This window comes from Lepidochelys kempii, chromosome 11 (genome assembly GCF_965140265.1).
Source record: "Lepidochelys kempii isolate rLepKem1 chromosome 11, rLepKem1.hap2, whole genome shotgun sequence".
Classification (NCBI taxonomy): Eukaryota; Metazoa; Chordata; order Testudines; family Cheloniidae; genus Lepidochelys; species Lepidochelys kempii.
This window is the reverse complement of record NC_133266.1, coordinates 18,787,781-18,802,392: the sequence shown is the minus strand read 5'-3', so window position 1 is coordinate 18,802,392 and position 14,612 is coordinate 18,787,781. Positions and strand designations below refer to the sequence as shown.

The window sequence follows — 14,612 nt, the reverse complement described above, 5'->3', positions numbered from 1 at the left end:
AGATAGCGACCTTCATGTCTGTGATTGCGTGACCAGAGAGATTGAAGTGTTCTCCGACTGGTTTATGAATGTTATAATTCTTGACATCTGATTTGTGTCCATTTATTCTTTTACGTAGAGACTGTCCAGTTTGACCAATGTACATGGCAGAGGGGCATTGCTGGCACATGATGGCATATATCACATTGGTGGATGTGCAGGTGAACGAGCCTCTGATAGTGTGGCTGATGTTATTAGGCCCTGTGATGGTGTCCCCTGAATAGATATGTGGGCACAATTGGCAACGGGCTTTGTTGCAAGGATAAGTTCCTGGGTTAGTGGTTCTGTTGTGTGGTATGTGGTTGTTGGTGAGTATTTGCTTCAGGTTGGGGTGCTGTCTGTAGGCAAGGACTGGCCTGTCTCCCAAGATTTGTGAGAGTGTTGGGTCATCCTTTAGGATAGATTGTAGATCCTTAATAATGCGTTGGAGGGGTTTTAGTTGGGGGCTGAAGGTGACGGCTAGTGGCGTTCTGTTATTTTCTTTGTTAGGCCTGTCCTGTAGTAGGTAACTTCTGGGAACTCTTCTGGCTCTATCAGTCTGTTTCTTTACTTCCGCAGGTGGGTATTGTAGTTGTAAGAAAGCTTGACAGAGATCTTGTAGGTGTTTGTCTCTGTCTGAGGGGTAGGAATGGGTAGGTAGGAATAGGTAGGTAGGAATAGTGGTCAGTAGGTTTCCGGTATAGGGTGGTGTTTATGTGACCATTGTTTATTAGTACTGTAGTGTCCAGGAAGTAGATCTCTTGTGTGGACTGGACCAGGCTGAGGTTGATGGTGGGATGGAAGTTGTTTGAAATCATGGTGGAATTCCTCAAGGGCTTGTGCCAGCAATGCCCCTCTGCCATTTACATTGGTCAAACTGGACAGTCTCTACGTAAAAGAATAAATGGACACAAATCAGATGTCAAGAATTATAACATTCATAAACCAGTCGGAGAACACTTCAATCTCTCTGGTCACGCAATCACAGACATGAAGGTCGCTATCTTACAACAAAAAAACTTCAAATCCAGACTCCAGCGAGAAACTGCTGAATTGGAATTCATTTGCAAATTGGATACTATTAATTTAGGCTTAAATAGAGACTGGGAGTGGCTAAGTCATTATGCATGGTAGCCTATTTCCCCTTGTTTTTTCCTTACCCCCCCCCCCCAGACGTTCTGGTTTAACTTGGATTTAAACTTGGAGAGTGGTCAGTTTGGATGAGCTATTGCCAGCAGGAGAGTGAGTTTGTGTGTGTGTGTGTGTGTCCCTGGGGAAAAAAAAAAAAGGGTGGGGTGGGGTGAGTAAGCCTGGATTTGTGCTGGACATGGCCCACCTTCATTACCATGCACATTGTAGGGAGAGTGGTCACTTTGGATGAGCTATTACCAGCAGGATAGTGAGTTTGTGTGTGTGGTTTTTGGGAGGGGGTGAGAGAACCTGGATTTGTGCAGGAAATGGCCCAACTTGATTATCATGCACATTGTGTAGAGAGTTGTCACTTTGGATGGGCTATTACCAGCAGGAGAGTGAATTTGTGTGTGGGGGGGTGGAGGGTGAGGAAACCTGGATTTGTGCTGGAAATGGCCCAACTTGATGATCACTTTAGATAAGCTATTACTAGCAGGACAGTGGGGTGGGAGGAAGTATTGTTTCATATTCTCTGTGTGTATATAAAGTCTGCTGCAGTTTCCATGGTATGCATCCGATGAAGTGAGCTGTAGCTCACGAAAGCTCATGCTCAAATAAATTGGTTAGTCTCTAAGGTGCCACAAGTACTCCTTTTCTTTTTGCGAATACAGACTAACACGGCTGTTACTCTGAAACCAGCTTTTGAAAGTATCTTGTCTCCTCATTGGTCATTTTGGTCAGGTGGCAGCGAGGTTACCTTTAGCTTCTTAACCCTTTACAGGTGAGAGGAGCTTTCCCCTGGCCAGGAGAGATTTCAAAGGGGTTTACCCTTCCCTTTATATTTATGACAGGGCTATATGTGTGTGTGTGTGTGTGTGTGTGTATATATGTACATATTTTTTGTGGTACAAGCAATGCAAATTATTTTCACCCCCCTCTTGATTATGTGTTAATCTGCCTTTAAACATTCTTATCCCTGACATGTAATTTTGTAGGCATTCTATCAGGTTTTATATCCCATGTTGAAAATAATAAATGCCAAGCTTGTACCTTTGCTTATCTCCTTCATACAGCTTGATGCCACTTTTTGTTTTACAGACTATCAAGGAGAATACAAACATTTTACTTTTTGGTCTAAAACTTCGTGAATGTAGCTCCATGAAAGAGAATCCATTTATACCAGTAGCTAGCATTTTCCAGGGTAAGTGACATGTTCAGAAGGAAGGATTCAGTTTCCAACTCTGCCAGAAACTTCCTGTAAGATGTAGGGCAAGTTGCTTAATTGTAATGCCTCAGTTCCCCATTTGTCAAATGCAACTTAACATTTCCTTCTTCCCATCTTTTATCTGTTTTGTCTGCCTAAATTGTCTTACTGTTTGTACAACACCTTGTACAATGGGGCCCTGATTTTGGTTGGTTCTTTTAGTCTCCACTAAACAAGAAGTAATAATAATGGCCACATTTTGGTTGAGCATCCGATCTAAACAATAAAGTTAATGTTTCGGGGACTCTGAATATAATCTTCCCAAGCAGGTAGTATTGGGAGAGGCAGTTTTTAAAAGACTGGATTTCAAACCACGAGCTTATGTATATCATTTCTCCTGATGAAATGTGTGGTCATTTTCTTTAAATCCCTTTGACACATCCCTCATTTGCCACTTGCACAAATCTCCCAGCACAACACATGCTCCCACAAGTCATCAGTTTAAGGTTTCTTAGAGCTGCCTGGAAAATGGAGCAGCTTGATAAGCTGCCTTCCGGTGGAATCTAGAACCTTCCACACCCACCACTTCCCTGATTAACTGCCAGCCTGTGTCCCTTCGCAGACAGAGCATTACTCCTCCAGAACGTCTTCCACATACCTGACTGTCAGCCTTGAGGGCTATGCCAACAGTCATTTGGCTGAGTTGCAAATCCATCAACTCGAGTTTCATTAAAACTGCCAAGGTGCGGGAGGAGGGGGGACTCAGAGGAGAATGTAACTGCTGTTGTTTTACCAAACTGTACAAAACAAAGATCACTATTCTCACTCTCCCAAAGCAATCCTGAAATTGCCTGCCTGAAAGTGTTCTCCTTACATAAACTGAGTGCTTACCATAAAGCCAAAGGTAATCACTAGTTTTATTGTTTAGGTAAAAGGTGAGGATAAAAGAAGGTGCAAAAAATGAGAATGGGATAACAATACAAAGTAGCTAGGGGAGAGGCTTTTATTGTAGCTAGTTAGCATTTAGACAAATATATACGTACATAAGCGTTTATCAGGTACATATCAGAAGTCACGTTTTCTTGCAACTGAGTTGTGTTTTTCTCGTCTTTCAGCCATTAATCAAGACAAGGCATTGGCAATGGGATATGATGTTAATGAATTCTTAAACTACTCATCAGTTCATAAAATTAGGTACACAGTTTTTGTTCCTTAAGTGAAGTCTTGTAAACTCTCACGTCCTGTAGAAGACAAAGTACTAGACAGATGGTGTCCTAAAGCCTTTAATAAACATAGCCATATCAAATCATTTTTAAATGCAGTTTTTTTTAACTAGAAATGCTCTGAATTTCTTTCTTCCTCATCCATCAAGATTGCATCAGGACCAACGGAGTATCTTGTAATCCTGTAGAACCTGACCTCATCGCTACATCTTACAATAAAACATCTTCAAAAAGGCATTACCATTCGTGTGAGGCTAGTTGGATTATACACAAGTGTATATAGTAGCTGGCTCTGTACAGGGGGCTTTTGAGAACTGCAGTAGCATCATTCATTACTGTAAGTGCCTCACATTACAAATTTTGCCCTTGTGGGTTTCATGATCTACATAGTTTAGTGAGTGCAGTGCTCATGGAGTTAATATGCGCCACAAGGGTTTTGTCTTCATCTTTCACTCAAGTGTAGTCAGACAAGCCATACACACTCAAAATGCTGGCTTAGAAATGTCTCCTGTACAAGTCTGCAGAGTTAGTCAATTATACATCAGACGTGATAGACAATTGACCATTGGATTGATTGGAGCATTAAGATACCACAATGTAGATAGTATTTTTGACCTGAAAAAGAAATGAATGACTATTTATTAGCCTTATAGTCTGTAATAATGCCACCAATCATGACTATTTTAACTTTTTTTTCTTTTTTAAATCCCTAGACCCCATTTAGCTATCCAAAAAGGACTACAAGAGGGCCAGGCTGCTGCTGTTGCTCCTATGTCCTCTTATCAAACAGTTTGGGAAACTTTTGCTAACCAGTCCGAATTGGAGAGAGACACTTTTTTGCATGATGTTTTCCCAAGTGGTTTCCTCTGGGGCACATCCACTGCTTCCTTTAATGTTGAAGGAGGCTGGGCCGAGGATGGAAAAGGAGAGAGTATTTGGGACTGGTTTGGGCACCAAGGTCATTTCCACATGAATCAGACCGCAAATGTGGCATGTGACAGTTACCACAAAACTGACTATGATGTTTATCTGCTCAGGGGTCTTCAGTCGAAGCTGTACAAGTTTTCTATATCCTGGCCCAGGATTTTTCCCACTGGCATTAGAAACAGCTTCAGCCTCCAAGGTGTAAATTACTACAACAAATTGATAAACAGCTTACTGGACTCTAATATTGAGCCCATGGTGACTTTGTTCCACTGGGACCTCCCACGAGCACTGCAAGATCTCGGTGGATGGCAGAATGAGAGCATTATTGATACTTTTGCAGACTATGCAGACTTCTGCTTTGCCACCTTTGGGGATCGGGTTAAATTTTGGGTTACCTTCCATGAACCTTGGGTCATTAGCTATGCTGGCTATGGCACTGGACAGCATCCCCCGGGAATCACTGATCCAGGAGTAGCATCTTATAAGGTACCCACAAAGAGGAGCTTGCATTCTTGGGGCTGTCGTCGTCGTGCTTTTTCTTTGATTACATTCTGGTTTGTGTTGATTCTGTGACCTGGTGGTGGGTAAATCTCAAACGATCTGTATGTAAGGCCAGTGCTCTCTCATCAAGACATATCCGTCATGCAACATTTATAAGAAATCCGCTAATTAGCAAGGGCTAGATCGATGGGAAAATAAAGGGTTAATACTTAATTGTAGCAAAACTAAGAGAATGAATGTATTTGATTGTATCCCTGTCCTCCCAAAGCCCTTCTTGTCACATCATTTTAGGCTGGGATTTTCAAAGAGGCCAAAGGAAGTTGGATTTCAATGGGAGTCCAATTTGAAAAACCTAACCTTAGATTGCGAGACATTCAGGACAGGTACTATATCCTGCCATGTGTTTGTGCAATGGCCTATACATACAGAAGACTCCACTTGCAACTGAATTCAAGGTGTATCTGGGTTGGAACGTGGCAGCTTCTTAACATTGCTTGTCACAGCTATGAAGTAGGTTGACTGAACTTCTTCAAACCTCAAAGCTTGAATCTGCATTTGGGGCTAAGGTGGCAGGAGAGGTTTCTTTCCTCATTTGATTCAAATTAGTTTTATGTAGCACTTTTCTATGAACTTAACTGGGATTTTGTGTTTGGAAGGAATGTTTAATTTTTATATATATTTAATCTTCATGTTTAAAAGTTCTTAAACTGCTGGCTACAAACCCGTGTGCAGTGCTGTGACACACTTCCCTTCTTCTTTTCTCCTAAGGTGGCTCACTCCATTATTAAGGCGCATGCAAAAGCCTGGCACTTATATCATGACCGATATCGTTCCCAACAGCATGGTAAGGTGGGAATAGTGCTGAATTCAGATTGGGCAGAACCCAAGACCCCAACAAGTTCTGAGGATGTGAAGGCAGCTGAGCGCTACATGCATTTCATGCTAGGCTGGTTTGCTCACCCTATATTTGTTAATGGAGACTACCCAGATATCCTGAAGTCCCAGATCCATCAGAAGAACCAGCAGTGCTCTATCCCAGTTGCCATCCTCCCTTCATTTAGTGAGGAAGAGAAGTCCATAGTGCAAGGAACTGCAGATTTCTTTGGTCTTTCTCATTACACTTCCAGACTGATCAGCACTGCGGCTAATGACACTTGTCTTCCAGACTATGAGAATATTGTGAACTTTTCCCAACATGTTGATCCTTCTTGGCCACAGACTGCTTCATCTTGGATCAGAGTGGTCCCTTGGGGGCTGAGAAGGCTGTTGAAGTTTGTTTCCCAGGAATATACAGGGACTAGGATCCCAGTTTACATAGCAGGGAATGGTGTGCCCACAGAAGATGGAGGAGATGTTATTAATGACACAAAGAGAATGGATTATTTCAGGCTGTACATCAACGAAGCTCTGAAAGGTATGCAGTATTTGTTTTTAAATGGTTAAATCAGAGGTGGACCAACTACGGTGGCCCGTGGGACCCTCCTGCCCGGCCCCTGAGCTTCTGGCCCAGAAGGCTCACCCCGGCCCCTCCCCCGCTACCCCGTCCCTCTCCCGCAGCCTCAGCATGCTGCACTGCCGACATAACACTCTGGGCAGCCGGGCAGTGCAGTTGCAGAGCCACGGCCTGACCCGGTGCTCTGGGCGGCATGGCAGTAGCGCTGCCAGCCACCGGCGCTCCAGGCAGTGCGGTAAGGGGGCAGGGAGTGGGGGGTTTGGATAGAGGGCAGGGGAGTTGGGGGTTGTGGTCAGGGCGCGGGGCTGTGGATGGGGTCGGGGCGGTTAGGGGCAGGGGTCTCCGGGGGGGGTAGTCAAGAAGGAGAGATGGGGTTGGATGGGATGGCAGGGGGCAGTTGGGACAGGGAGCAGGGGGTGGTGGAGAGGGTAGGAGTCCTGGGGGGGCTGTCAGGGGATGAGAAGTGTGTGGAGGAGTCAGATAGGAGGCGGGGGCCTGGCTGTCTGGGGAGACCCAGCATCCCCTAACCGGCCCTCCATACAATTTTGGGTACTTGATGTGGCCTTCAGGCCAAAAAGTTTGCCTGCCTCTGGGTGAAATGTTCTTTAATTGGGTCAGTGTTTTCACTTTAACTTGTGACAACCTATGAACATTTCCATTTGTGTGGTACCATTAAAGCTACATCCTCTTTCAACTGCAGCCACTAGATGTGACTTGATCCCATAGACCATGCCTGAATAGGTTTCTCAGACCTGAAGAAGAGCTCTGTATAAACTCAAACTTCTTTCACCAACAGAAGTTGGTCTAATTATAGATATTACCTCACCCACCTTATCTCTCTATGTGCATACTATGTAAGGCTGAAAACCTTGGGCCCAAACCTGCACTGAGCTCTGTGGGAAAACCCTTGTCCCCATACAAAGCCGTACTGAAGTTAATGTGGTACCAGGCAAGTGTCTGAATCCACCAGACTGGATCTCCTTGCAGGATCAGGGCCTAAGTGCAGAAGACTGGCATATCCCTGCCTAGAGTATGAAAACATAACTCACAGAAGTGTGTGTTTCAGAGTAGCAGCCGTGTTAGTCTGTATTCGCAAAAAGAAAAGGAGTACTTGTGGCACCTTAGAGACTAATCAGTTTATTTGAGCATAAGCTTTCGTGAGCTACAGCTCACTTCATCAGATGCATTCAGTGGCAAATACAGTGGGGAGATTGTTTTCCACTGAATGCATCCGACAAAGTGAGCTGCAGCCCACGAAAGCCCACGCTCAAACAAATCTGCTAGTCTCTAAGGTGCCACAAGTACTCCCTTTCTTTTTGCGAATACAGACTAACATGGCTGCTACTCTGAAACCTGTCATTTACAGAAGGGTTTTCCAGTGTCTGGCTGGGGTTTGGTAGGCTGACATTAGGCTCTTTAATTGACCCCAGGATATGCGAGCTACTGCTTCTCTCTGCCACACTGGCTACTGGGGAGCTGAAGAAGGATTTTCTTTGGTCTAGGGATGAGACTGGCCCAGGCTGCCTCTTCCTCCACAAATCTTGCGATTTCCTGCCATATTGAGCAGGTTTTCCTCTCATGAATGACCTTGTCACTGGGGCAGACTCTCAGGGCTAAGGAAGGTGAACTCCTTCCATTAGTTATCAGAAGGCTGCATAGAAGCACGGTCTTAAAACCTACTATATGTTAGGAGAAGGGCAGGGCAGAAATCTTGAAACATAGAGTTTAAGGGGCATGGTGGGATAATCTGTGTTAGGGCCCAATAGAGAAATAGAAAAGGAGTACTTGTGGCACGTGTGTGTGTAAAGTGCTTTGCAAAGCAGCTCAGTATCATTATCCCCAGTTTACAATAATGACTGAAAGTTGTCCTTTGATAACTGCGATGGTGACCTACATAAAATGTTAGTCCAGTTACCAGTATGTAGGTGTCATTATAACCACCTGCATGATTTACAGTATTTAGTGTCCCTGTTGGTAATCTCCATAGAAAGGTTGAGGACTGAATGCACAAGGCAAGTGAACTACCCTCTGATCTGAGCAGAGATTCCCTTCTGGTTGTAGGTGGATGCACCTTGGTAGGGCAAGGTGAGGAGCTGGCACTGCTGCCCCTACTATACATGTTCTATGGGATAATTAGAGGACTTCTTTCTCCAGGAAAGTCCAGTCAGCACTGAATTTACATAACAGTTCTGTCTAAATATAGTAGTAGGTCCATGAGAGAGCTGTACACTTGCCCTTCAAAATATAAGCATGTTGGCTTAGGAAGCAAGAGGCCAGAAGAAGGAATCAAAAGTGAGGGTTTGAAAGGAACAAATAGTCCTTAGGGACTTCTTTCCCATTGACTTGTGAAGGGAGTTAGGCACCAAAGAGCCACTTGTGCCTTTGAAAATTTCCCACATGGTAGCACAGCTCACCATGACTAGGTTGTTGGGCCAGCTTATAGCTGAGTTTTGAAACTATCTAAATCTATGCACATAGAAAACTAATTTGAATTTTCTCCCTCCCACCTCTTGTAAGTACAACAAATTGTGCCTTACCAATCATCGTTTTCAGTGATAAACAAGTTATAGATTACAGCCCTGGAAACACTCAGCCAGGGAGACTTGAGTTTTTTTTCCTTAAATAAACAAGGAAAAGACCTAGGGGAAACATATTCACAATATTAACATAGTTCCTTTTCTTTGTGCAAGTGCATCTCAAATAAAAAAAAATCAAAACAAAATATTTTTTTAAAACTTAATATTTTTAATTTCTAAGAACAACGTATGAAAAAATCATCATGCTCTAGGTGTAATAAAAATACAGGATAGTGATACATTTATCACTTCCTCCTAGTGGTTGGTTTATAGAGAAAAGAAGTCCTGTTACTAACAGAATAGAACTGAACTGCCAGGTGGCACATGGGCCAGGTTTTTTAGAGTCAAAAGATCCTAGATTCTGTCCTCCGTGCAATAAATGTTGACATAGATGACAACACTGATATATATCTGCACAGTACAGAGATTAATTACAATGTGTTATGGCTACTGGTGGTCTCAGATACATGAGATGTTTTGGTCTTTAGCCTCATGATGCGTCCTTGGGTGTGTCACTGTTATCCTTGTTTGCACTGTTATCCTTGTTTGTTCCTTTGTGTAATATTGCTCATTGTCCAGAAAAATATTCAAAGTCTAACGTATTTCTCTTATTTTATTTTATTTTTATTTTAACAGCTGTAAGGCTAGATGCAGTTGATGTTCAGACATATATCGCCCGATCCCTGATTGATGGCTTTGAAGGCCCAATGGGTTACAGTCAACTATTCGGACTACATCACGTGAATTTTGAAGATGGCAACAGACAAAGGACACCAAAGGAGTCCGCATATTTCTTCTCCAGTGTTACTGAAAAGAATGGTTTCCCCAAAGAAGTCATGGACAGATCTTTTCAGTCACTGAGATGCGATTCACCCCCACCACCAAGGTTACTTAGTTTACCAGCATCTGACGTACCTTCAAAGGCAAAGGTTGTTTGGGAAAAATTCTCACCCCAAATTAAGTTTGAAAGGGACATGTACTTCTATGGAACCTTCCCAGACGACTTTACATGGGGTGTGTCCTCCTCTGCCTACCAGATTGAAGGAGGTTGGGATGAGGATGGCAAAGGGCCTAGCATTTGGGATAACTTCACCCACATCCCAGGGAACATAAAAAATAATGAGACTGGAGATATAGCTTGTGATAGCTACAACAAACTAGCTGCAGATCTTTACATGCTGACAGCTTTACGGGTAAAGAGCTATAGATTCTCTCTGTCTTGGCCTCGCATTTTTCCTAGTGGAAGAAATGATTCCATAAATAGCCACGGGGTTGATTATTACAACCGACTTATCAATGGTTTGACTGCAAGAAATATCACTCCTCTGGTCACTCTGCACCACTGGGATCTGCCTCAGGCTCTCCAGGACATTGGTGGCTGGGAGAACGATTTATTGATTGAACTTTTTGATAATTTCGCAGACTTCTGTTTCCAGACTTTTGGAGACAGAGTGAAATTTTGGATGACCTTTCACGAACCCTTCGTCATTGCATGGGCTGGATATGGGTTAGGAGAGCTTCCACCAAATGTGAAGGATAATCCAGGTTACACTCCCTATAAGATTACACACGCATTACTAAAAGCTCATGCCAGGGTTTACCATACATATGACCGTAAATACAGAGTCAGTCAGAAAGGGGTTATTTCTTTGAGCCTCAGTACTGAGTGGGTTGAACCAAAGACACTGGATGATCCCAGAGATGTGGAAGCAGCAGATCGCTATCTGCAGTTTAATCTAGGGTGGTTTGCACACCCAATTTTCAAAAATGGGGACTACCCAGAGGCCATGAAATGGACAGTAGGGAACAGGAGTGAGCTACAGAACTTGCCATCCTCTCGTCTGCCAGCTTTCACAGCAGAGGAGAAAGAATACATCAGGGGCACAGCTGATGTCTTCTGTTTCAACACCTATACCTCCAAAATTATAAAGCATAAGACCACCAGGCTGAAACCATTCTCTTATGAGGATGACCAGGAGCGATTGGAGGAGGTTGATTCATCCTGGCCTACCTCAGCAATTACAGGAATGAGAGCTGTAGCCTGGGGTCTCAGGAGGCTGCTAAATTGGATTAAAGAGGAGTACGGCAATCCCCCAATTTACATAACTGAAAATGGGGTGGGAATACAGACCAAATCTGACGTTGATGACACTAACCGGATATTTTACTACAAAACCTACATCGATGAAGCTCTGAAAGGTATTGGGGTTATTTACAGTAGTGCTAGCATGATGATGAAAGATTTCCACCATCATGGGCTCCAGGTCTGCTTTTTTTCCCAGTGAGGAATGTCTTTTGAAAGATAAGCATCCCTTGTCTTCCCTAACACACGAGGAACTGAAGGTGCTTAGAGTGAGATGTGCAGCTTGCCAAGTCTAAATTGGAGGTCACCCTTGAAATAGTTTTACAAAACAAAAATCGAGCTTTCTTAGCTCCTCTATGCTCACCTTCCCTTCTCTTCCTTCTCTTATGCCATGCTGGCTGATGCTTCTTGGATGGATATATTGAGTCAGGCTCGAATAGCTAGCAATTACCATCCAATGGTGGTTCTGAATTAGGAAGCTTTCACTGCTGTTGTCCATTCCATCTGCTGCAAAGATGGCTTAAACAGCATGTTGGGGATTCCCATGGTTTGGGGGAATCTCCAGGTGTGAAAGAGCCAGCCTGTACCTCCGCAGACCCCATGGCGTAAGTGTGTCAGAGGAGAAGGGGAATTGTCTAAAAAATGCTGAACTGCTGCAGCAAGGCATCATTTAGTGCAGCCTTGCGGATCTGGGGCATGGAGCCTTGATTTTTCTACGCACAGGCCTTAATGGGGAAAAGGGGAGTTGATGATGATTTTAACTGAGGTAACTAAACTAGAGATGACCCTGCGCCATGACTCTCAGCTCTGGACTTTGAGAGAAAGTTTAGGGGTGCTCAGATTCAGGGCTTGGTCTTTTTTTCCTCCCATCCCTAAACTAGAACAAACAGAAAAGACACTGGAACCTTCATTATCTTCTGATAATGCCAACTGGTAAACAGGCTGTAGTGTACTGACTTTGTATATGTGATACTGCCCTCTAGGTACTGGCCCACTCAAATAGTTGTGGGGTTTTTTTGTTTAAATCTTTTCAGCCTACAAGTTGGATGGCGTTAATCTTCGAGGATACGTTGCTTGGTCTCTCATGGACAACTTTGAATGGTTGCATGGTTACAGTGTCAGGTTTGGACTGCACCAGGTTGATTTTGAAAATCCAAACAGGCCCAGGACCCCCAAACGCTCTGCTGTGTACTATGCTGAAGTCATACGTAACAACGGGATCCCATTACCAAAAGAGGATGAATTTTTATATGGGGAATTTCCAAAGAATTTTTCATGGAGTGTAGCAACTGCAGCATATCAGGTTAGGAGATCATAGTGCCATCTGTGTATTATCAGTGAACAATTGATTGTTTTCAGAGGACACTCAAAGCTTTCATAAAATTGGGATATAGTAAAATTGGAGGAGCTTATAATAGCTAATATCAGACGGGGGAATGCAAAGACACTTAAGAATAAGTATGTCCTAAAGTGGGGATTTAACTTCAAAGCCAGGAGATAACTTTTTATATAATTATAGATTGAAGGAGCCTGGAGAGCAGATGGGAAAGGACTTAGCATTTGGGACCAGTTTGCTCATACTCCCTCGAAAATTAGCAATGATGAAAATGCAGATGTAGCTTGTGACAGCTACCACAAACTCGAGAAGGACTTGGCTTGTCTGAAAGCTCTCCAAGTGTCTCACTATCGCTTTTCAATCTCCTGGCCCCGTGTTCTCCCAGATGGAACTACAAAGCATGTTAACGAAGCTGGATTAAACTACTATGAGAGGCTTATTAATGCTCTCCTTGCATCTAATATTAAACCTCAGGTAAACATCTATATATAATAAGATTTCAGGATTGTCACTGTGTGTGTCCTTTTGAAGCCTAGAATGTCTGTTGTCAGTGTGAAGCAATGGACACAGCTATGAGCATGGTTGAGAGGTCTTTTTTTTTTTAGGATATTACCAGGTTCAATCATCGTTGGTATTTGCGGTCTGTTACCATCCAATTTTTCAGTTTTTCAGCCATATTGGGCTTTTTTATGCATATGACTTTACACCTGTATGACAGTACAGACTTTCCAGCCCTACATTTTTATGATTCTATTAGCTGAAGTCACCTCAAGAGGTTATCTTGTCCAGTGCCCCACGCTGAGGCAGGATTAAGTACACTTAGGCCACCATGACAGCTGTTTGTCTCACCTTTTCTTAAAAACCTGGAGTGTGGGGGATTCCCTAGGTTACCTATTCCAGTTCTTAATTACCCTTTTCGTTAGAAAATTGTACCTAATACCTAACTTCAGTCTTCACTGCAGCAAATAATGATGCTTGGACTGTGAATCCCATAAAAAGCTGTTAATAACAGTTTGATACCAAAAATAAAATTTTTCATTCTCTCAAATTGCCATGAGCAATCGTCCCTGAGTCCCAGTCCTAAGAGTTGCTGAACTCTCTCAATTTTTATGGACTTTAGGGGGAGTTGAGGTTGTTCAGAAGTCTTGCAGGATTGACCCTATCTTTGTAAATAACAGAATCAAAGTTTATTTTCCCCTTCAAACGTTAAGCACGTGAATGTCTCAACCTAGCAAAAAACAGGAATTTTCTTTAAAAGGGTAAAGAGAAACCATATATTGTGGTTTTTCCAGCTGCAGTCCTTGTGGTGTGAAAAGTGGGGCTGAGAAGAGATGCTTGATGCTCAGGGAATCTTGGATGTCTTTTTTTTTTTTTTTAAATCCCTAAATTTTATAGGGCTATCAATTCACTGTCTTGTATTGGGTGAGTGCGGGGAGGGGAGGTACCAGATTCTAATCTTAGCTTGTTTTGACAACAATTCCAAAACTGGTGTAGTCATCCACTTGGGTCCATCACTGGGCAATTGTGACTATTAATTATATTAGGGATCAAATCCAAACCTGGCACAAATAAGTGCAGCTCCACGGCTGGATTTTTTCCAGTGTCTGAAAAGACTGTAGAAGAAAGGAGGAGGAGGAGTAGTATTTGTTGTATTAGTGACCACTGTATTGAACTGCGCACAATACAGGCTTTGGGAGACTCCCTTTATGATACAGATCAATTAATGTAACTGCCTGTCAGGCAGTGATAGTCATGTGATGATAAATGCAGGCTTTTGTAAGTAAAGTCATGTCCTTCGTCCATTTCTTCATGAATGAGAGTGAATCAGTGGTTATCTCAGAAATTAGCTAGTGATGTTTGTGTATCTCTCTCTCTCTCTACATAGGTAACTATTTACCACTGGGACCTCCCACAGGCCCTGCAGAATGTTGGCGGATGGGAGAATGAAACCATAGTTCAGAGATTTAAAGAATATGCTGAGTTACTTTTCCAGAGGCTGGGAGATAAAGTAAAATTTTGGTTAACCCTCAATGAACCCTATATAATCGCAAATCTTGGCTATGGCTATGGCATATCTGCTCCAGGTATGACTACTGTCTTTTAGCTGTGTTCTCCGGTGTGAGTGAGAAGGAAGTTCATAGTTATTCAGGAGACAAAGGA

At 43.1% G+C, this 14,612-nt stretch overlaps 1 protein-coding gene across 4 annotated transcripts in view; it reads left to right on the top strand.

Moving 5' to 3' along the window:
• The window catches only part of LCT (lactase), a 31,089-nt gene that overhangs the window by 4,610 nt on the left and 11,867 nt on the right, over positions 1-14,612 (top strand). For 2 of the 4 annotated variants that reach the window (XM_073305351.1, XM_073305355.1), the window contains exons 2-9: positions 2,223-2,350; positions 3,469-3,547; positions 4,290-4,989; positions 5,773-6,418; positions 9,670-11,232; positions 12,151-12,419; positions 12,636-12,926; positions 14,338-14,536. In XM_073305351.1, the coding sequence (XP_073161452.1) occupies positions 2,227-2,350; positions 3,469-3,547; positions 4,290-4,989; positions 5,773-6,418; positions 9,670-11,232; positions 12,151-12,419; positions 12,636-12,926; positions 14,338-14,536 (3,871 nt within the window). In that variant the 5' untranslated portion in view covers positions 2,223-2,226. Of the gene's footprint in view, positions 1-2,222; positions 2,351-3,468; positions 3,548-3,827; positions 3,914-4,289; positions 4,990-5,772; positions 6,419-9,669; positions 11,233-12,150; positions 12,420-12,635; positions 12,927-14,337; positions 14,537-14,612 lie in introns of those variants that run through there. The other 2 variants (XM_073305352.1, XM_073305353.1) reach the window with 2 other exon arrangements.